General features: G+C 32.0%; 3 protein-coding genes across 3 annotated transcripts; 2 read left to right on the forward strand and 1 right to left on the reverse strand.

Moving 5' to 3' along the window:
• The first annotated feature begins 262 nt into the window (after nt 1-262).
• LOC148277856 (putative salivary secreted peptide) lies at nt 263-10,632 on the forward strand. Its single transcript, XM_088232269.1, has 2 exons — nt 263-392; nt 10,159-10,632. Exon 2 carries the CDS (start codon nt 10,178-10,180, stop codon nt 10,532-10,534), a length of 357 nt encoding a protein of 118 aa, XP_088088395.1. The 5' UTR covers nt 263-392; nt 10,159-10,177; the 3' UTR covers nt 10,535-10,632.
• LOC148277857 (putative salivary secreted peptide) lies at nt 3,010-3,873 on the reverse strand. Its single transcript, XM_088232267.1, has one exon. The coding sequence runs from the start codon at nt 3,690-3,692 to the stop codon at nt 3,333-3,335; it is 360 nt and encodes a 119-aa protein (XP_088088393.1). The 5' UTR covers nt 3,693-3,873; the 3' UTR covers nt 3,010-3,332.
• A 9,619-nt stretch (nt 10,633-20,251) lies between the features above and the next one.
• Nucleotides 20,252-20,734, forward strand: LOC148277858 (putative salivary secreted peptide). The gene has a single exon (XM_088232281.1). The coding sequence runs from the start codon at nt 20,283-20,285 to the stop codon at nt 20,637-20,639; it is 357 nt and encodes a 118-aa protein (XP_088088407.1). The 5' UTR covers nt 20,252-20,282; the 3' UTR covers nt 20,640-20,734.
• The last annotated feature ends 3,637 nt before the right edge of the window (nt 20,735-24,371 follow it).

A 24,371-nucleotide genomic window follows, 5' to 3' on the forward strand; every position in this document is an offset into this window, starting at 1 on the left:
TTCAATAAGTAAATTTTATTGAGGTAGAAAACGCGAAAAAGGTCAAGAACAAAATCGACTACCTTCATAATTCACACAAAAATGTAATTTTAGACACACTTCTGCTGATTACCAACGCCATCTAACGGCTTTTTTGCGAAGCGTCATAAAGTTCATTTGAACAAGCTATCTAGATTTTCTAGAATTTTCCTTTTAAGTTACTAGATTCAACGGTATCGTAAAAGACTACTAAAAGTCAAAATATTATGTAGGTACATTATTCAATTTGTTTTATACTTTTATTTGAGACGATTTATTTTATTTAACTCACAAAGAAAGCACGTTTTATTGTTGATATTAAGAAATTTTGCATGCACACGGAACAAATAATAGGTTTCCACAAACTGGACAAAGTAAGTAAATAATTTTTAAAAAAGATATAATAAAAATTATAAATATAATGGTTTTACACTGCAATATATCACTGTTCCTGGATAAGCACCTGAAGCGTAAGACTGATCACTATACTTTCCTTTTTTAAAGTTCCATTCTTAGGACCATCATACATTGCGGTGTAAAATTAGAATTAAAAATCAATCTTTCATGAAAAGCGAACGCGCCAACCACTACATCCACGAAGCGAACTTTTCACCCTCGAGTTCGTTGCTCAGAATTTCTTCCTCAGAATAGCCATCGAGTCGAAAACACTCGACTAGAATTCTAGTTCTGTTTTACAACACACAAAACTGTGTTCTTCATCCGCCCGGACACGGACAAAAGGCCAAATACTATAAAAAAATATTTTATTATATTTTTTCTCATAAAAACAAAACACAAAATAGAATGTATACAGTGGTTTTAATATGCCGGTAGAAATAAATAAATTAAACGTGTCTTAATTTCATTATGAGGACCACTTTTTTTATAACATAATAATAATTATGCTAAGTTCTTGTTTTAGTGAATCAGTGTTATTATTGTACTAGTTAATGAGGTATATATGTATTGTGTGAGGGTGTGTGTATATGTAAAATTCAAAAAGGAAATCAGCGACAGCATGCAGGCATTGTTACCATGGGTGTATTATTATTAAAGTAATATTGTTTTTCAATTTTTATTTCAATTTTAAATATACAAAGGTAAATATGTACAAACATTTTTTTTTTCTTTTCCAAATTCTATTATTGTATAATATAACTTTATTTATGACACATTACGTATATTGTTAATTATAAGTTTGAAATCATTTTAAGTCAAGTATAAGGTATCTATTATATTATAACCTAATCATTGTGTACATGACTGTAGATTTCAATAAATGAAAATAATGGAAATGTGTGTATGTGTGAGTGAGTATTGGTATGTATGAATGTATGTGACAATGTGAAGAGAATATAAGTGGACTTATTGAACAATGATTATCAAAATTTATCTGATTTTTATTTAAACTTTAATGAGGAAACCTATTAACCACCTTATCAATTGATGTAAAATTGTAAAGAACGCTCCGGCCTATAGCCCAAATGTAAAAATATGTAAAAAATAAAAATAAAAAAAAATTGTAAATATGTTATTATTCATATACACACACACATATATGGTGACATGCATGTATGTATATGTAAATACATATGATGATTATTTTAGAACAAAAATAATCCATTTTACTTATTTTGTACTGCCATAACGAGTCTTGAAATACATCGTGATCTAATCGTTGCTCATTTTCAGGATAATAAATAATTGCTCGGTTGATTGGTGAATTTTTGTTTCATATTTCTTAATTTGAAGCAATGGCGTATGCCTTACGTGGTATAATGGTACATTTAAATTTATTTATTTGTTCATATTTTTCTCTTACAAACTATAATTAATAATAAAAATAATGTGACCACACTGGGATTAAACACGTATTTATGTACATCTATATATATATTATTTATATTACAAAACGCATAATGAAAATTACAAAAACCTAACATAGCTATACACTTGTGGAGCAGTAAATTCAATATTGGTTTGGGCAAATGAGATAATCCATTTTACTTCTACCTAGCTCCACTACCCATTTTTTATAGCCTTTTTAAACATTTTTTCGTTACTGATTGTTTTAATAGATAGTGGAAGTAGGTTAGAGATTTTAATTGAAAAATACTAAAAATCCCTTTTTCCGAAAATGGTGTTAGTTTGTATTTGCTTAAGTTGTATTTGTGTGGAGGATCTAGTATTATTTGTATGTGATGTATTTTAAGGGTTATGTCTTTCATTTGAGTAAGAGTAGTTTTTGAATCTGCAAGTGAGTATTGTTTTAGCGTATAACTGTTTTGGTGTCATTAGTTATGATTTGTGGAGTATTTATTCAGTAGATGTCTGTATCGGAACTCTGAGCATTATTTTAATAATAGATTTTTGTGCAACAGATACACTATTTAAAACTGTGTTACTTGCACCACTCCAACTGATTATACCGTACTTCAAAATTGATTGGCACAATGCAAAATAAATCTTTGAAAGTTCCCGTACATTCAGTATATTTTCTATTGTTTTGAATATATCCGTTAGTCTTTTTAGTTTATTTGTAATATTTTTATTCTGCTGTTTACACTTTAAATTTTATATCAATAATAACTCCTAAGTATTTGACATTGTGTCCTATCCAATATTGGGCAATTACAATGAGCACTTTGAAGACAATTATTATTATGTAGTTTGATGTAAAGATAAGCATTTTGTGAATAGTTTCTAGAACTGATTTGAAATGGAATGATGTTAGTTTTAGATTTATTAAGAGTTAAGTAATTAGTATCGATCCATGACTTCACTACATTCAGATATTTTCCAGCTTTTTTATATGTATTTATTAGGGAAAGTTAATCAGGACAGCCAATTTAGTCGTTGGTGATGTAGTACTATTGTTATTTTACTGTACTAATCATACATAAGCTATAATTTATATTATTAGAGGTATTTATATTGTCATAAATTCAGCAACTAAAACATAAAAGGATATCAATAATAAAAAACACCACATCAGATTATATTTTCCATTTTATTATTATTTACTCAACTTTATACAAATAAACACAGAATTCAAATTATACTCAAATTTAACGACTCAGTAATTAAATGCTACAAGAGCACCGTTTTCTTTAAATGCCTTTAGGAAAATCAGTAATTTGGTTAAACTGTCACATGTTACCAATAGTACGTATTTTCTTTTAAACGGGTGGTAGAACCTAGTTCGCTCTGTTTCGCATCGTCTTAGTCTTAATAGATTTAAACATTTATACTTAGTAACAAATTAAGCGTATTTTAAATATTTCCCACGGTTGCGGATTGGATGTTTCCATCGTTTATTTACCCCAGATTTCAAGGATGAAGTTGAATCCGTGTCCTCTTTGAGATTTAAAATGAAGAGTCACATCCTTGAAGTTGACTCCGCCGGCGTATAGGCTCACGTACCCTCCATTTCCATTGATGTACTGGTCCACGGCTCTGATATAGGAGATGGTAGCGTTGTTGGTCTGTCCCACTACCGGGAAGGCGACATCGGTGGTAACAATCTGCAGGATCGAGGAAGATTTCTGAACGATCTCATAGTGAAGTTGTCTGTCATAAAGATTTTTATTCCCCATTTCGAAATTGTGGCTTTGAGCTAGAACATACCCCACAAAAGCAAGCGCCATAAACAACATATTAACTTTAGAAACCATTTTGAGTATTTGAGTATAATTCACTTTGCTCTGAACCACTGTAAATATATTTTGATCGAACGACTATTTTATATTACAACTTACAGGTGTTTTAATCAAATATTTTATCAACTGGAACTCCCAAGAAAAGATAACAGTAATTCTTATTTCTCGTAGAAGTGATTCACGTCATGACTAATGTCAACTGAATATTATAAATGAGTTTCGTTATTATTCTTATTTAAAATGTATGTGCAATAATGAACATGCTCGTGTTGGTGAAATAAAAGTATGGGTGGATTCAAATAGATGTAATTAATGCAGAATCTTAGAAAAATAAATTATACGTTGTCCAGTGTAAACGTATGATAATAAAGTACAAAATATTTATGAATAATATCATCAGCGTCATTCCCTTTTCACACTTAATGGTGCATAGGGCACTGCATTGGTACACCAATCGCATCGTATTTTGATCATTTTTGTTTCATGAAGGTAAGATGATCAGTCCTACGCTTCAAGTACCAGTCCAGGGACAATTTTTTAAATATTTTTTTTATTAAACAGAAAATATATTATACATAATTTTATATAATAATCCCAAGGACTATTTGTAAAAAACTCATTTAGGGGCATGCAGATAACAATATTTATTTACAGACGTTTTTATATTTTAAACCATAACAGAATTTACAAAAGCAGAATAAAAATTATAATACACTACAAATTAAAAGGGTATGAAAAAGTTTTGAAAATTACAAAATAAACGTAATACAAGGTATGGATATAAATTCAAAATGATGTATACGATATATGGGAAAGAAAAATCAAAAAATGTTAAAAGATTAAAAATAACATGTTTGTATATGTTCAAACTGAACGAGTACGAGAGTACAAATAATGTTAAAAAATTACAAGAATAAAAAATGATTTTTAAAATTAACAATATATATGTACCCAATACAAATTTTAAAAATATCAAAAGCGTATTAAAATTACATGTACATAATACAAGCTAAAAACGTTAAAATTATTTCACTAGTATTAAAAATTACATATACAAGCAAAAACGGTAAAATAATAAAAGTTATATGTTCAAGATGAGCATTCTCTGGATTTACTAACATTATTTATTCAAAGTACTTCTGGGAAAAAAATATTCTTCAATTCGCACGTCCTGTTTCTGTGTTTTGAAATTGGTACTTTAAATTTTTGTAGCAATTTATTAAATTTCTTGAAACCTATGTATTGTAAAGATCTAGTACCAAACTTCGTAGACTTCACAGATCTAATATAAATATTATTTTTTGATCGAGTACTGTACTGATGGATGTCTCTATTGAAAGCGGGCTTTATGTTACTGTGCATTGAGTCGAGAGTTGATAGTGCTAGTTATCTCAAAATAGGAAAGCAGACTAAAAGGCATGATTTTTGTTTCAAAATAAATGTCCTGTAAATATATCCTAGTGTAAAACACTATTTAAATAAATATTTTATGTCAACCATGTCGGTAATCGAACCCGATACCTCTTGCATGGTAGACAAACGCGCTGATCATAACACCACGAGGCCGACAAAAATATACTATTATATATCTTAAAATCAAATTAGTATGTAACCCTGAAATCAAATACATGAATTGCATAAAAATATAAATGTAATATGAATAATTGGATTCAACGGCAAATTTAATAAATGTTGTAAGTTTTTTGAAACGCATTTCATTGTTTATCTACCATTTAATTAATGTAAGAAGTAAGTGATAGTTTTAATCTAAACCTGTATTTTACTCGTTAGTAAATATGGATGTTTAAACATGGGAAGAGTTGAGTAAATATGGATGTTTAAACATGGGCAGAATGGTGAATGTTACACAGGGTGTAAAAAGGGCCATTTAAACCAGCCTCCATATCCCTTCTCAAAAACGTTTTCCCTCTCTGTTGCAACATTTTTAGATTTACATTTATATTACTCAAACATGAATATAATATCATGTACTCGTATCATTGATAAATAATTTAGATAATATCTGGACTACAGCATAATGAATAATTACTTGTTATTCAAATCATTGCTGATCTTCAATGTTTGCTGGAAAATTTGCCATTCGTGGAACTTAACAAATAAATTGCGTTTGTACTCCGTAAAATCCCCTGATAAAATATTCAAGTGAAGAACAAATAACTTCTTATAAACATCAACACTATCTGGATATACATACATTGTTTTATCTCTGATAATATGTATTTTTAGTTAAAAATTGATGCCTTTTTTAAAATAAAATAATCGCTTATTATTAAATTTTCCTGGCCTTATCATTCATTTAAATATCTATCAAAAAAATTGATGAAATCGCTCAAAATTTTCAAATGTTTTGAATTCGTTTCGGCGAATCGATCATGTCTAATCAATTCAATACAAGGCAGTGATGAGTTTACTTCCTTTTGTTCCACATTCTAATGAAGTACATTACGTATTTCTGGATTTTCTCATGTTAGATATAGAGGCCAAGGATACCAATTTATAGAGAGCTCTTTCTGACAGCTTGTTTTGTTCGGAAACAAGCAATTTTCTTTGTTTTTAGATACCGCACACCGCCAAGGAGAGTTATGTTATCAGATGCGGTGTACAAGCTGTCATTACTTTCATTACAATATTTAATAAAACTAGCAGGCAACAATCGGCTGTCGCCGACTTTTACATGCTAGGAAATTCGGCCTCAGTTGATCGTAATGTTTTGTCACATACAAGGGCATTAAAAACTATTTTTATGCGGTACTGTATGAAAGTGTGTTCTCTTAAGCGAACTGCCACTGTCAAAGACCTGGAAGTTATGTTTGATGCTAAACTGAAATTTCATACTCACATAGACACTGTCTGTGACAGTGCGCGCAAAATGTTGGGATTTGTTCTCCGAACAGCTAAGGTGTTCTTGAATACTCGTGTTTTCAGGCTTCTTTATAACGCGTTGAGTGTGGATCTCTGATCTGGGCGCCCCACGAATTGAAGTACTCTGTTATGCTGTAAATTTCTGAGATATCTTTACTTAAGAGAGTGCGGATACTATCCATGGTTGTACCCGTCTGATTTCATACAGGGAATACTTGGCTTCAATAGTTTGGAGAAAAGACGACATGCGTACTTGCTTATGTATTTTTTCAGATTAATCTGTGGTATTACGATCAATAAAGATGTAATGGAGAGCATTTTTCCTCATGTTCCTAATGACTACTTTAGACATAGGCAGCTTAAGCTGTTTTATCTTCCTGCTTGCAGAACCAACCTGCCGATGGTAAACACAGTAGGAAGAGCAATGTTTTTCTTTCATATTAGTAAAAAATAGTTCAAAGAGGATAGCATTCTTAGGAATTTTTATTTCACCATCTTTGTTTATTGAAATGTAATATAAATTCTTTCGTGTTATATATGCCTTAACACATTTTTGTAATTTACCTACATAAACGTATAAAATAAATAAATTGAAATTGAAATAAGAATCTCGGGCACTGTAAAATTTATTTCCTTTCGAGCCCCACAATCTATTTTTTGCTGTTAGGAGCAATCTAAATATAATAAAAACGGGGTTGTGGTCCCGTAGCTAGTGTCGTGGACCCATGGATCAGATGTCCGAGCTTCGCAACCCGCTCTATCACAACTTGGTTCTCATTTTCTAATAAATAAATAGTTTGGGTAAATAATAAGAACAGAAATATGTTTTTTTTTAAATAAAAAAAGAATAATCCTCCAAAATATCGCTACCAAAACCACACAGTTGTAATATATTAAATATCCCGGCGGCCTCCGTGATGTAGTGGTTACGACTTTTGACTCACGCATGGGAGGTTCCGAGTTCGATTCCTGGTGAGAACACAAAAATTAAATCTGGTTTTTCTCAAAAAACCGAATTGGTAGGGTATTAAACCGATCCTCCCAAGATCTACCGATTTTGAGTGAAATCTACCGTTCATAAATGAATAAACCAAATACTCATTTTTTCCTATTTTCTCAGAAAGCTACTTTTTCTGCCTGTCCGTTATTATTTAATTTTTTTAATTTCACCACAAACCAAATACTCACATTTTTTTGTTTTAAACATACCTTAATTTGTTAAAATATGGCCACAGTTCACTATATTTTCACGTTATAAAAAAACTGATAATTAACCCATTTATATTGCAAACATACCTTAATCTGTTTAAATATGACCACATTTTACAACATTTTCACGTTATAAGATACGTTGATTGGTTAGTATTGAAAAATATGACCACAGTTCACTTTATTTTCACGTCTTATTTTTATACAAACTAAAACAAAGTAATATTAATTATATTAATCACGTAACCTCAAATATTTGACATGACTGCGTGCCAAATCGGACGCATGTGTATTCCACTAGTCCGGTGATGAAAAAAAGAGACAACGCTTTACAAAACAATTAGGAACGCATGTGTATTTCCTTTACAAAACGACGTATGTGTTCTACTATTACTGGCATGTTTAACATTGAATTTGAGAACGAAATAACATAGGGTGGATTAATTATTTTTATTTTTTTTAATTTATCAATAGGCAGGTGAAAACACGAAACAGTACACCATGAGGCCGACTTATCTCCACTCAATTTCTTTTTACAAAATTTTTACCCGCAAGTAGAAACTAAATAAATGCAACCAAAAAGAAAAATATTCAATATGTGTCCACCCACCCTAATTTTACCGGACCGAGTGTATTGGCACTATACGTGTGAAACGGACTCGTACGTCACAGACACAGTCAGTCTTTTTCTATTATAATAATAATAAATAAGATTAATATAAAAAATTCCGACACATATCATATAAAATTTCCATCGTAATTACAGCATTCTCAGAAAAAAGGTTTTTATTTTTAGATTAAGAATGTATGTTGTTTATGATTACAAAAGAATACGCTTGTAATCGACTACAAACAACTTTATTTTGGTAGATACCGTGTTTGTCTAATGTACGTGGTCTCTGGTTCGATTCCTAATAGAACATCGACACAGGTAAAATATTTATTTAAAGGCTGTTGTTTCATGGCAAAATATTATTATCGTCTTTTACGTAAAACGTAAATATATACTCTACAGTTTGTTTACATATGCAAGGCCCTAAGCACCATCCGGTGTGCATAAGAGAATCATAATCATCATTCCCTTTCCGTACCTAATGGAGCTTAGGGCACTGCATTGGTATGCCAATCGCAGCGTATCTTGATCATTTTTGTTACATGAAGGTATGATGATCAGTCTTACGCTTCAGGTACCAGTCCAGGGACTATGAAATATTTTAGTGGAAGAACATCCTTTTAAATAAATATTTCATATCAACCATGTCAGGAATCGAACCCGAGAAATCTTGCTTGGTAGTCAAACGCGCTGACCATTTCGCCACGAAGCCGACGCATAAGAGAATAAAAATAGTAAATTCACAAATTATTTTTATGTACTTAAAGAAACGTATCATAAATAAAACTTATTTTGCACTGTTAGGGATGATAGTGAAAGAAATATTGTGAATAAAATAGCTTGTATTTAAATTCATTTATTATTATTATATTATTTATAATCATACTCATCATTATATCATGATAAAAGTCAATGTTACTTTTTTTTTCTATTTTGTTATTAATAAATGTTAACAATAAATAATTTTTTTATTGCGTATTACCAACTTAGGAGAAATTATTTCATGTGCATATTTTAAATGTGTCTCTTTTGATACTTGCCTAAGAAATATGAGGTGGTGGGGAGGTGCTTTTAGTACATATATAATAATCAATAAAAAAGTAACTAAGATTATTTCGTTAAGATGTACACTGTGTCATGTGGGTGAGATTCATCGGGCTGAACCAATTCACTTACTAGGTAACGTCTGAAAGGCAATCCAGCCTGTCTAAAAACATTTGGACATACTCAAAATATTGAAATCTGGTATGAGAAAAGTGTAATTATTATTTGAAAATTGTTTTCAGGCGTTGTCTAGTAGGTGGATTTGTTCAGCCAGATGAATCATACCCGCATGATAAAGATTTCAGCTCTTTTACTTCATAAAAGTCGATAAATGGTAGAGTTTAGGAAATGTAGATGTTTGAACATAGACAGAATGGGAAGTGTTACTCCGTGTGTAAAGTGGCTACTTAAACCAGACAATAATAGGTTATAAGCTCTGTAAATGTGTTTACTTCGTTGTTCGATTGCTCATCTGTTTAATATGTAATAGATAATTCTCAGAATAAAAACTTACGTTCATTTAATGACAATTAATTTATTTAAGAAATCAATCAATCGAATACTTGATATAAATGTGTAAGTGCATAAAAATCTTGTTATTTTCAATTGAATGTGTGATTTTATGATTAAAAAAAATGTTTAAGATAAGTTTTTATCTATTTTACAGTCATTCATATAAAAAGGCCGATTAAAATATCAATTAATAAGTTAAGTTTTTTTCGTTGTACGCAGTAGTTCAGTCCGAAACAAAATGGCTTCTAAATTGATTTTCCTGGTGGCTTTCGCCTTTCTGGGCTGCGCTTTGGCCCAGAGCAACAACTTCGAAATGGGGAACAAGAACATTGGAGACAGGCAGCTGCACTACGAAATTGTGAGGAAGTCGTCTTCTGTTCTTCAGATAGTCACTACCGATGTGGACTTCCCAGTTCGAGGCCAGACCAACAACGCTACCATCTCCTACATCAGGGCCTTGGACCAGTACACCAATGGTGATGGAGGGTCCGTTTCTCTATACAGTGGTGGAGTCAAGTTCAAGCAGGTCACTCTTCACTTCAAATCCCAAAGAGGACATGGATTCAACTTCATCCTTGAGATTTGGGGACAATAAAGGAACGTTTATCAATTTGCAATAATCAATTCGATACTCAATTTATAATGATCCATTTTATTTCGACTAAAAATATACATGAAAAATTTTACACTTAACCAAGTTTTTTATTTTATTTTTTCTTATAAGACCTTTTAAAAATGCTTTAATGGTGTTCAAACATTTTTAAGACAAGTGGTACATTTTAGGCTACAAATTTTGAAAAATGAATCATTCATACAGTGTTTTAATTCGTCAGGTCAGTTTTGAAAACAGCCAATAACAGTGATAGCAAATTATGAACTTTACTTATAAATCTGATATAAGTTATGCCTAGGCATAGTGGTAGAATAAGGATGGTATTCCCATCTTCCCATTCTCAAACTGTTCGATTGTAAAAAAAATATATCATATTTTTTCATCAGAATTAAAATATCTTACCACTGCGCTGAATTTTACATAATGTACTTTAAAATTTGATTTTCTAAAATTAACAAAATAGTATCACAGACATGAATGAAAGCACATCAATAAAAATATTTTTTTTGATGTATCTACGAACAAGGTAAATTAATGTTTAAAAACAGTACATTACGATCGTCATTCCCTTTCCGCATAGGTACAGCTGCGTATCTTGATTCTTGATCACAGGTGGCAATCCAGGATCAATAAAATATTCTAGTTTAAAAAAAACTTATTAAATAAGTATTTCATATTAACCATGTCGGAATCGAGAATCTACCCCGAGACCTCTTTCATGGTACGCAAACGCGCTAATTATATAATGAAAATATATAAACATGAGCCGGCAAATGGAGTGAGTAGGCAAAATGCTGAATAAATAGGTATCTCTTACAGGTTAAAAAAAAAATGTAGTGACTGTAATTGAATATCAGTTTATCACATTGATTTCCCTCCCCATTACAAATTATTTGGTTCCTTCTTGTATTTGATAACAAATCTAGAACAATATTGAGAGTACGTTAAAATATTTGTAGACGGATTGGATTTCCTCCAAGATAGAGCTATTTAGACCTAAATTTCCTGTAGACAGATAGGGATGTTTGTTGTGTGTAAAATTGGCCGTTTAAACCAGCCAATGACAGGTCATAAGCTCTGTTAATGTCTAGACTTCCATATTTCCTTCTTTGAAATGTCTCCGCTCTTTGTTGCAACAAATTAAGATAAATCTGAAATCTTTAAATTGAAAACCATAATTTACTTGACAACAATATTTTGACTCTGTCCGAACTCCCGTAGACAGGAACTGGATTTAATCCCCTAGGAAGCTGTTAATATTAACATATTACAACACAGATGAAGACAATTTTAGAGAAAGAAATAAAACTTCACAAACACCAATAGATAGAAGAGTTGGATTAATATCAATGTACAAATATTGAGAAAATGGTGAATGATACACAGTGTGTAAAGTGACCATTTAAACCAGCCAATGTCAGCTCACAAGCTCTATAGATGCCTAGATTTCTATATTTCTTTCTCTAAAATATTATTCATCTCTGTGGCAAAAAACAAAATAATTGTAACAATTGAGTTATTTTCATCATACTTGATTAGGTTTTCCACACTTTGATTATACTTATTATATTTATACCCTCATTGGTTTTGGTAAACATGGTTTGGGTTCGATTCCCATGGTTGAAATGAAATATTTATTTCAGGTGTTATTTCAGTCGACTAATTCATAGTGCCTAGTCTGGCACATGAATCATCTTACCTTCAAATAATGAAAAAAAATTCAAGTTACAACACCATCAGGTGTGTAACTTGAATTTTTGTGTGTAAAGGGAATTGAATTATCTTTATTATTAGACCATGAATGTATGTGCTCTTTTATGCGTGTTTTAAAGGCTTTGTGTTCGTTTTAAAGGCGTGTTTTAAAGACTCCCGCGAAGATGTCGCGAAAGCGATGAAACCCGTCACTGGATATTCCAAATTTGTGGATTAAAGTATCACTAGTCCTTTATTTATATAATAAATTACAATGAACTTCCATCGAGAATTTTCACTTACAAACTTAAATGTTTATAATTGAACACGTTTAGAAGAAAAAATTGTATGTATATTCTCCCTTTCGTACAGAAAACTTAATTTAAAAGAAACGATAAATGATAATTTCCCGTTGTAATTAAGGCCCAGGGTCCGTATTCTAATGGGAAGTTGAAAAATATCTTCAATTTTATCTACAAAGTAAATTTAAGTTTTCAGTACAAAAAATAGAATATTCAAAAAAAATCTAAGCATATTCAATTACAGGTTACTGACAAAGATACTTATAATTTTCAAATTTTCATTTTATTTTTAATTTATTTTACAAACATAAACTGCAAATCTACCTTTTACAAACATTTATAACATTAACATAATTGGCTTAATATTTTTTATTTTTTTAAACATGAATTACCTTATACCCAAAATTTATATTTAAAAAAAATAAACCAAAAATTATACAAGATTTATATTTTAAAGATTAACCTAAAAATTATACAGCATATTCAGTTGAAAGTTTAAATAATTAAACATTCTTCAGTAAAACAACAAGAAAATCATAAGTACTGTTTCACACAGCTAGGCAAAGTGAACAAAAAACTGTATTTATATATATTATGAAATGCATGAATAAATAAATACAATTACCATTCACCATTTTGAAAAATTTTTAAAGGTTTGTTCTATAGGAACAATACCCTACACTAAATATATCAGATACGTGGGAATAACTATTGCCGAGTTCATGATGTCTATTTAATACCGCATAACAAGTATACACTGTCCGTGAATTGTTGCTACAAAACGGTGGCACCTGTCTAGTCATTCTTCCAGGCACCCTGAAGTTGATGAGAGATAATAGTTCAGGGCAATCCCATATTGAATTTACAATTTTTAATAAATTCAAAAGGTCTATAATTTTTCTTCTATCGTTAAGTTTTAACAAATTTAATGTTTTTAGTAAAAAATCGTAATTTAAAAATTCATGACTGATTCTAAGTTTAAAATTTATATACCGTAAGAATTTTTTTTGGACTCTTTCAAGAGTATTTGGTGACAGTTGTAGTAAGGAGTCCATATTGTAGACTTATACTCTAACTGGCTTCTCACTAATGAAGTATACATCAACTTCAAAGTGCCTATGTTTTTAAATTCCTTAGTCACACGTAACATGAAGCCTAACATTTTTAGAGATTTACTAGTAATATTATTTATGTGCCTAATATAGGATAATTTTTTATCAAAAACGATACCCAGGTCGCGCACCTCAGAAGTTGAGCCTTATTGCATATTACCCATCAAATAATCAAATAAAATTGGGTTTTTAATTCTAAAAAATCTTATTATGTGGCATTTTTTATTTTTTATTTTTAGTTTATTGGTGGAGCACCACTGGAACATTTTATCTAAATTACGTTGCAGAGTCACACAATCATTTTCGGAATTAATAACTTAAAAATCTTCATGTCATCGGCAAACAGCAATATTTCCACATCATCAAATACATCCATTATATCATTAACAAAGATGATGAATTTTAAAACATAAATATCTATTTTACTTTATGCCGTCTCGATATGTACAAATAAAGATAACGTTTGTAATCGCGGCCCAGGCTAAATAAAAAAAACAGTGTCTTTATATAGCGCTTGGTAAGCATAGCAAAAATATGCAACAATTTTCTTTCAAAACAGGTAGTTTTAACAATCAGGGTATGGTATTAAATATATAATACACGCTTATTTTTCTGTTCTGTTTCAACACTCAATTTACCTCTGTGAAAAATTTTAATGCTCTAATTGATTTGTTATTTTGACGTCATAAAAATAATATTACATTTTCGTATTAAAAAAATATCAATATAATTTTTCTTTTCGCACCCACCGGTGCATAGGGCACTACATTGGTACACCAATAATTCTGTGTATTTTGATCATCTATTACAAGTTAAGGCAATCAGTCTGACACTTCAGGTGCAAGTCTAGAAACAACGAAATATTGCAGTGAATAAATAATCTTTACTTAATTATTGTATTTTATTTTATAAAGTAATTTAACAAAGATGCACTACAAAACTAAAAACATGTAATTGAAAGTATCTGTCGATCAATTTCATATGCATACATATCTTCAATTATATAATAATTACACAAAATAGATAGAATTGGGAAATATTAGGTTTTTTTTAAACATTTTTTAAGTAATAAAGGTCTATTAAATACTGTCCAGTAAAAATATTTTTTTTGCTAATTATTTATTAGTAGCATAAAAAATATTTTTTAATTTGTATTTTAAATTCCCGCGAAAACGGTCATTCCATTGCCCACGCCTCTAATACGTCATGATTCAGGTTTATTTGTTCCTGCCATTCAAATTTGTTTAGAACATTTTCACAAATCTTGATGTCACAACTACCAAGGCCAAACATGTCGCGTTTTTAAAGCAACGCATTTTTATTAAATTTCTTTTCTACATTTATGTATGAAAACATTTCTCCACAATATCCATATTGATTTCGAAAATATAATGAATTATTCAAAATCCATTTCATATATTTTTATCGGTATTCGTAGTATGTGATATTTCCCAATTACATTTGTTGTTTTTTTTTTTATTTACTCGTAAATTTTATCATAGATTTGGAAAATATATTTATTTATCAATTTACACGGCAAGTAGTATCTTTTACTTTACAAAAAATACGTATTGTGTAGAAATAAACAAATAATATACAATAGATAAACGAGGAAAAAAAGCATAAAACTTTATATGTACATATTATCGATCATAAATAAAATAAACAGTCTTGTTTAGTATAAATAAATTTGATAGTTCGATTGAGACTGTATATCACATACTAGTTTCGTAACTTTCTACCACGTGACACCGGTAATCTAAATAAATTAAACAACTTAGAAACACGTTGTTACAACCTGTCGTTCGTAAAAATGTAATAAAGGTTATTGAAAATATCTCAATCGAACTGGTAAATATTGAAACAGATGTATGTATAGCACATCTAGGCAACCCCCGGCTCGCGGACCAGATCCGGCCCATGGGACGTTTTGATCGGGTTTGCGGAAATAAATTTGATCATACCAAAACTCAATCATAAAATTAAAAACATCGAAAGTTTTTATGATTTATGAATGTTTTTTATTATCATCATTCCTTTTCCGGCACTGTATTGACACACCAATTGCAGCGTATCTTGGTCATTTTTGGTTACATGAAGGTAAGATGATCAGTCTTATGCTTCAAGTACCAGTCCAGGGACTATGAAATATTCTAGTGTAAAAAAAAACAAATATTTCATATTTATTTATATACGGCATTTCTGCCATTAACATATATGTGGTATAAAGGGTGCTTAGAAATAAAAAGATTAAAAATAAAAAAAATCGAGTGTGAAATATTAATATACTCGTACTATACACATTATTAATTACTTGAAATACATACATATTTTAAAGAAATTATACAATAACAAAATACATTAATCAATCAAATTATAACTATTCCAACCCAATCTTCTGAAGATGATTTGCTCTTTTTGATAAAAATATGTTGGTCACTTTATTTTTTAAGTTAGGCAGAGATAAACTAAATATATCAAAATGTGATGCATATTCATTCCCGGTATTCTGTAATCTAACAATAGGTGAGCTATATTGAGCTACCGTTCGAGAATTTTGACAATAAAATATTGTAGATGTTCTGCTTAATCTAGGTGGTACATAGAATGAAATCAATTTCAGTAGATCAGGGGTATCAAACATTGGTTTTATTATTTTATATAAAGTCATAAGATCGGTCGATGTTCTTCGTTCTTGCAATTTAGTTAATTTAAGAGAGTCTAAAATTTTGTTATAATTTAATTGATTAGTAGAAAACCCCATCTTAAAATTAATATATCTAAGAAATTTATTCTGAATTCTCTCAATAGAATCTGAGAAAGTGATTTGATAAGGTGACCATATTGGAGAATTGTAATCTAGTTGGCTTCTAACAAGAGATGTGTAAAGATATTTTAATGTTTGATTATGTCCAAATGCTTGCAGACTGGCTGGATTTCCTCCCTAGGGAGTTGTTCATATTTAAATTTATTTCAACAGAGAGGAAAAAGTTTTCTAGAAGAAATTTGGAAGTCTAGGCATTTACAGGGCTTATGACCTGTCATTGGCTGGTTTAAGTGGCCTCTTTACACACTGTGTAACATTCACCATTCTGCCCATGTTTGAACATCCACATTTCCTCAACTCTTCCATCTGTTGACTTTTGTGAAGTGAAAGAGCTGAAACCTTTATCACGTGGGTGAGATTCATCCGGCTGAACCAGTAAAGTGGCCACTTAAACCAGCCAATGACAGGTCATAAGCCCTGTAAATGCCTAGACTTCCAAATTTCTTCTAGAAAACTTTTTCCCTCTCTGTTGAAATAAATTTAAATATGAACAACTCCCTAGGGAGGAAATCCAGCCAGTCTGCAAGCATTTGGACATAATCAAACATTGTTGAATTACTACCTGGTAAAAGAAGAAGTATAAAAATTGGAAAATTGTTTCCAGGCGTTGCCTAGTAGGTGATTTGGTTCAGCCGGATGAATCTCACCCACGTGATAAAGGTTTCAGCTCTTTCACTTCACAAAAGTCAACAGATGGAAGAGTTGAGGAAATGTGGATGTTCAAACATGGGCAGAATGGTGAATGTTACACAGTGTGTAAAGAGGCCACTTAAACCAGCCAATGACAGGTCATAAGCCCTGTAAATGCCTAGACTTCCAAATTTCTTCTAGAAAACTTTTTCCCTCTCTGTTGAAATAAATTTAAATATTTTAATGTGTTTATATTATTAAAATCTTTTCCGGTTCTAAGTACAAATCCTAATAATTTTACAGCTTTGTTAGATATTTTAATAATGTGCTCTTTAAATAATAATTTTGAATCGAACAAAACACCCAGATCGCTCACGGTAGAAACATCAGTAATTTTAATTTGATTTAACATGTAATTAAATAGAATCGGATATTTTATTTTATAGAATCTCTTAGCTTGACATTTGCTTATATTGAGTTGTAATTTATTTTGTTGGCACCAGATGTCAACCATGTCGGGAATTGAATCCGAGACCTCTTGCATGGTAGGCTAACGCGCTGACTATTACAACACGAGGCTGACAAAAATTAATAAAAGTACAGTGGCATCTATTTTTACAGGGGGGACACGTTCCTAAAGGACAATGCTCGATACGTCTATTCGCGTCAGCGTTTCTTTACTTTCTCGCGTGTCCCGCCTCGATTATGATGGGAAGATAAAGACGTCATACCTTCACCTTGATGGTATAGTTGAAGATAAATTCCCTCTAGCGATTATAAATATATACTACCGACCCCCCACCTTTAAGTTTTGGGTAGGTACATCGATATGAAACAAGGGGAAGCGTACGTCACGGTACACATATCTATGCTTTAAAATGACATACCTTCAGTATGACGTTATAGTTGAAGATAAAAGACTCCCGACCGACTACAAAGGTATAGTACCGATACCCCCCCCCCCCCCCCATCAAGTTTTGATGTCAGTACGGGACGGATCTAGAACCCCTCGATACGAGCAATTTTTCTTTTAATTATGATTAATTAAAATTTCTAATCGTTTTGAGGCTGGCACTTTTTTTCTTAACAGCCTATTAAAAATATAAGAGAGCAATAAGTCAATTTTAAATTCGAATCTCTACATTTGAGGGTGTGAGTATTATCCTTGGCTCTATCCGACTGAGTTTCTCCAGGGTATGCGTGGTTACAACAGTTTGGAGACTAGAAAGAATGTTGTATTTGACTACACATGTTTATCAATTGTTGCGCGGTATGGTCGATAATTTTGGGATTATGATGAGCATTGGTTTGTATGTTCCTGATAATTACAGCGTCAGCATAGATTGTTTCATATTCCGATATACCGATGGTTATGCCTGTTGGAAGAGCTACCGCTTTGCTGAAGAACATCGCACATGGATGTTGATCTGTTCCGTGTTTCCGAAGGGGTTTTCAAGAGCAGGGTTATTTTACTATTTTGACAAGAGTATCTTTATGTATTTTTCGTATTTTTATCTCTGTAATGTATATGTTATTTTTAATAAATGAATTGAATTGAATTCTATTAAAATTAATTCATGATTTCGAAGAAATGAAATTGTTTGCTGTAAATTATACCTTAAGTATTTTCTTCAATTAAAAATTTTATTAAAATTCTTCAAAAAGTCGCAACAAAGACTATTCGTTATCACTATCATTTATATGATTATATGCTAATTAAGTGAAGAGCGATGTAGGGCATTCCAATAACAAATATCATTATTATATTACTTTTGCGCACTGTTAAATCAATGTTCAAACATATATTTTATTTTATTTTAGCACCGTATCAATTCGCAACCGTGTAAAACGCGGTTCGAGTGTATGTATATGATATTACCTACCGTATTAGCCCAAAAATAATACGGCCTCAATTATAACGCTACCTATATATTTGAAGCAGGAATGAAAGGAAACATTCTCTAATCTTATCCCCGAATAACGCGATTGTATTTTTTTTTTAATATTTTGTGTAAAAAATATCTTGTAAGATATATTCGGACTAATACGGTATTTATCACTGTTTACGCCGTGGTTTTTTGAAAAACGCGACATCTATTGAAATTTCCTGCATTTTAATACATACAGTGTGTTGATTACAATGATATTACCCACTTGTGTTTTTATATTTGGTCAACAGGGGAATTACTTAAGAATCAAAATGATTACAAATATGATTTTTATAAAGAGATCTTACAAAACGGTATCTTGCAGTTTTATGTAATTTTAAAAAATATGTTAAGTAATTTCTTGTTTTTATGTGTGTGCTATTTAAATAAAATTTAAATTTAAATAAAATAAAATTCGTATTTGAAGCCCCAACTTTATGGTTCTTTATTATAATTAAATGGAAAAAAATAGCTTTGTTTTTCACCACTTTTATTATTTTTCTACCGACCAGTTTTAAAGCTATAAAGCTTCTTTATCACGGTATACCTAACTAGTTATACTTAACTAGTATACCTAACTTCGGTCGGTAGAAAAAATAGTGGTTTGGAACAAAGTTTTTTTGTTTATTTTTAATATTTTTCCATCTTGTTTTCCACATCTATTCCTACGTGGTGCATGTGGACATCACCAGATGCCTTCAGGAGACCCTATCGAGACTCCCACGTCAATCCCGCGTCGCATAGTTACGCCACTTGTACTATTAATCTGTGGTTACGCCGAATTAACCCGAAAGATCGTCATCGGTGGCCTTCCACGACGGCGCGGCGGGAGCCCGCAGGTGTAAAGATTTATAAAACTCTTTTTATGTTTCGAATTAAATAAATAATAAGTAGATGAATTTATTAAACAGAGCGACATAAGATGGAAGGGTCATAAGCACTGTTAATGCCTAGACTTCTATATTTCTTTCTCAAAAATGTTTTACCCCTCTGTTGAAATAAATTAAGATCTTTATGAAAATTAATTCCTTTACGAAATCAATTAATCGATACCGTAATTTATGTACGCACATAAAAATCGTGTTATTTTCAATTGAATTCTTGTGAATTTTATGATAAAAATCATGTGTTTCAGATAATTTTTATCTATTTAACAGCAATTTATATAAAAAGGCCGATTAAAATATTTTTTTTAAGTTAGATTTTTTCGCCGTACGCAGTAGTTCAGTCCGAAACAAAATGGCTTCTAAATTGATTTTCCTCGTGGCACTCGCCTTTCTGGGCTGCGCTCTGGCCCAGAGCAACAACTTCGAAATGGGGAACAAGAAAATTGGAGACAGGCAGCTTCACTATGAAATTGTGAGGAAGTCGTCTTCTGTTCTTCAGGTGGTCACTACCGACGTGAGCTTCCCAGTTAAAGGCCAGACCAACAACGCTACCATCTCCTACATCAGGGCCTTGGACCAGTACACCAATGGTGATGGAGGGTTCGTTAGTCTATACAGCGGTGGAATCAATTTCAAGCAGGTCACTCTTCACTTCAAATCCCAGAAAGGACATGGATTCAACTTCATCCTTGAGATTTGGGGACAATAAACGCGCGTTTATTGATTTCCAAAAACCAATTCGAGAGTCAATTTATGGTGATATACTTTATTCCTTCTAAAAATATACTCAATTTCACCGAAAAAGTTTTTTATTTCAACACAGATACTTTTTAACAAAACTTTAACCCTTCATTACTCAACCTTTTTTTAAGTTACAGTGTCACTCAATATTATTCTGACAAAGTAAATGAAATTTAAGTACCTATTATTTTAAGGGATTACAGTTATTAGTTCAATAGGGTATTATAGACCACGTGCAGTTAATTATTTGCACTAATTGCAAACTGAAATGGCGTGTTCACCAGCACTTGGTCATTCTGTGCTTTTTTTTTGCTTTTTTTTATCGGGGATATCAACAGTAATACATGTAAAAAAATATAACAAATAAAATATACAGAGAATAAAATCAATGACAGATATCCACAGAAATACATTAAATACACGTAAAATACATACTAGTGAGTTTGTGTGAATGTAAGTATGTGAGAAGGTGGGTGAGTGGGTGTTATATTGGAATAAGGGTAGACATGTGTGTAAATATTATTGCACAAGTGTCGAAAATATAAATATATACAAAATATCAAGAATTAGAGAGAAAATAAAATAAAATAAGACTTTATCATTGAAACTAAGTATAAGACACAAAAGTATGTTTTAAGACGCGCATTTTAATGTTATTTTTTTCCAATCAAATGGATCAATAAGGGGAAAGTTCAAATTATATTCACGAGCAAAACGTATAAATGGAAAACGTGGAACGCATTTTGGTATGAACAAAATTGTTTGACTGTGCTTATTTTATTTAAGGTTATTGTTGTGCACACAGTGCTTTATTGGTATGATTACAGTGTTATTACAAAAAACATAAACCTAACACAGCACCAAGTACGTACACAACACAACATGTAATACAATTTCTGACAGGACAGCAAAATGGGACAAGAATATGTTTAACACATGACTCCATTTATGTGAAATGTGGTGTTTGTTTTATTTTTATTTATTTCAAAAAGAGGCTTAATATTATTAACAGAAGCTAATGTTATTAATCGAGGCTAAATATTGTTAAAAGAGGCTAAAAATTATTATTGTAAAATAGACACAGCTTCCGCTTGTAGCGAAGAGCTGAGTCGTTAAATAAATCAAGATCGCACATCTTCTCAAATTTGGAAAAACGGCTAATCGCTCTTCCTAATAGAGAATTCTGAGCTGCTCTGGTGTTGCATCTGTCGTTGCTCAGTAACGTAGTATGTCTAGTAAGAGGATATGCGGTGGGAGAGCAGTTTACCTAAGAGCTAGCATTAAACAACTACTTAAGCGCTAAACTTATAATTAACTTTACAATTAACCCCGGTGCGGCGGCGGCATCTTGGGTGCTTGAAGAGTGACGCAGCGCTAAGGACGCGATATGGGCGGCGCGCGGCGGCAGGGCGTAGCCAAGAATGGCAGCTTCTGGCAGCGGTGACAGGAGAACTGGGTCGGTGGCGTCTTGCTGCAATGAGTGCACGGTGTGGTGTACCTTGTAGGCGGCTCTTGGCCTACTTGGGCGGCGACGTGAGGGCGCGAAGTATGCGGTGTGGGCGGCAGCGTTGGGAGCTGCGGGGTCAATACTGGATAGCCAGCGTGGGGGCTTCTCTTCCTTCTTGATTGTTGACTGGGCCACGGAGATGGCAAGGCACCCGCCCGTGACCCTCAAAGACAAACTTACCCACGGAGTGAAGAGATGTGAGAAATGTAGACACAACAAGAATTCTCCATGATTGGCGTCATCTTTCTTTTAATCGGTTGGGTGTAGGTACAAAACTCCTTCCTTCCTTCCCGTATCTAATACCTTTATGTTAAAATCTTAACTTTCTTATCATCTAATGAAACTTAAATAGAAAATAATCTAGTCTTATAATTAAATTTATATAAATAATTATCTTTGAATGCCATGTTAAGATAGTAGATAAGGCCTACGCATCAAGAAATAAGATTAAATTTGGAGTAGACATGCGGAATGAATGCAAGGATGATATTGAATTGAATAAATTAACAAAGTATCCCTGGAATAATAAATATCTTAGTAATGGGATTTAGTTAAATTACGGCCGCATCCTAGCTTGGAGGTTAGCGTGGAGATTAAAAACGCGTAAAGTTCCTGTTCGATGTATTTAGCGTCCTAGAGCAGGGACTTGGAGCGTAAGCGGGATCACCTTATCTTCTAGCTACCTTTTCAGTGTCCTATGTGGCATACATGCGAATATAAATATTTATGCCATGCGTTTATTTTAAAATAACGCTTTTATGTACATAATATTGCTAGCTGTACTTTTTTTAAATTGCCGGTTTGCATAGAGAGATTATTTTTGAAAAATGAAAGAATTTATGGTTTTGTCACTTAGGTATTTTTGTCCTTTATCAAGTCTATAAAAATGATGCACGGTTGTGAGACATGGTGCCCTACCGAAAGAGATAAAAAAACACTAGAGGCCTTCGAGTTGTGGTGCTACAGAAAAATATTAGGAATTTGCTGGAGAGACCACATCACTGATGACGAGATTCTTAACAGAATCGAAGAAGATAGGCACCTAATCAAAACCATCTCAGAGAGGCGAGCCCGATGGATCGGCCACATTATGCGCCATGGTGGTCTCCTGCACGATATCATAAACGGAATGGCTGAGGGGACAAATTATAGAGGGCGCCCCCGACGGGAATTTTGGAGCAAGTGTGCGAAGATTTAAACTGCTCTTCATATGTCGAGCTGAAGAGGGCTGCAGTAAATAGAGACCAATGGAGGACGAGATTCACACTTTGCTGCAAATCAATCCCCAGGATTGAGACTGCGAAGAAAAAAAATACTAGCGATAGTGACACGCCAATGGTCGATATCTAAAGTGTGAAAAAACATAAAAGGTGTAGTGCCATAATCCAGGGAGAAAATACGAGAATACGTTAGCATGAAGAAAAGTCAGATGGCGCATCCTCTTGACTGCAACACTTTCAATTTTTAAGATATCTTTAATACTGTCTTCGATACATCTCCTCAAAGTTACAGTATTGAAACAATCCCACAGCCATGGTTAATGAGAGAATCAGCCAATTTTTGCAAAAACATTCCACGTTTCAAAGGCATGCGTGTTGCCTCCTCATATTGGGTACACAAATTAATTTGCTCACTTTGAAGGTAGGTACTGTGCGGGGCAGGGCGGGACAGGGCGGAGATTCACCAAGAACACAATTAATCTCCAAAAATTTCAGTGGTATACAGTCTCAAACTAATTTATTTACTAACGGATTTAGTTTTATTATATTTTTTTAATGCATACAGGCACAATTGAAATAAAATAGAAAATCAAAATAAAAAAACTAATATAGAAAATCAAAGCTAGGACAAAGAAATAAATTTAATGTTTAGTGATATGGTATTAAAGTATCGTTTGCACGTGAATTGATAAATAATCAATCAAATTGAGAACATTCAAAATAAATTATAAAGAGGTTGGAATATCGTTTTGGTAACATTGGAAATGATTACGGAGAATCTTTGTTTAAATTTAATATAGAATCTTTACAAAACAGGCGTCTTACATGTGATTTAACTTTTGTTTTCAAAATTCTAAAGAATATGGTTGATTCGCCGTACCTTTAACAAAATATTAGTTTTCGTTATCATCTTCGCTATACCAGACTAAATTCCCTTTTTTAAATACGAACTTGAAAAAACATTTATACATCA

This window comes from Micrasema longulum, unplaced genomic scaffold (assembly GCF_059751315.1).
Source record: "Micrasema longulum isolate JH-2025_06_02 unplaced genomic scaffold, ASM5975131v1 h1tg000965l, whole genome shotgun sequence".
Taxonomy (NCBI): domain Eukaryota; kingdom Metazoa; phylum Arthropoda; class Insecta; order Trichoptera; family Brachycentridae; genus Micrasema; species Micrasema longulum.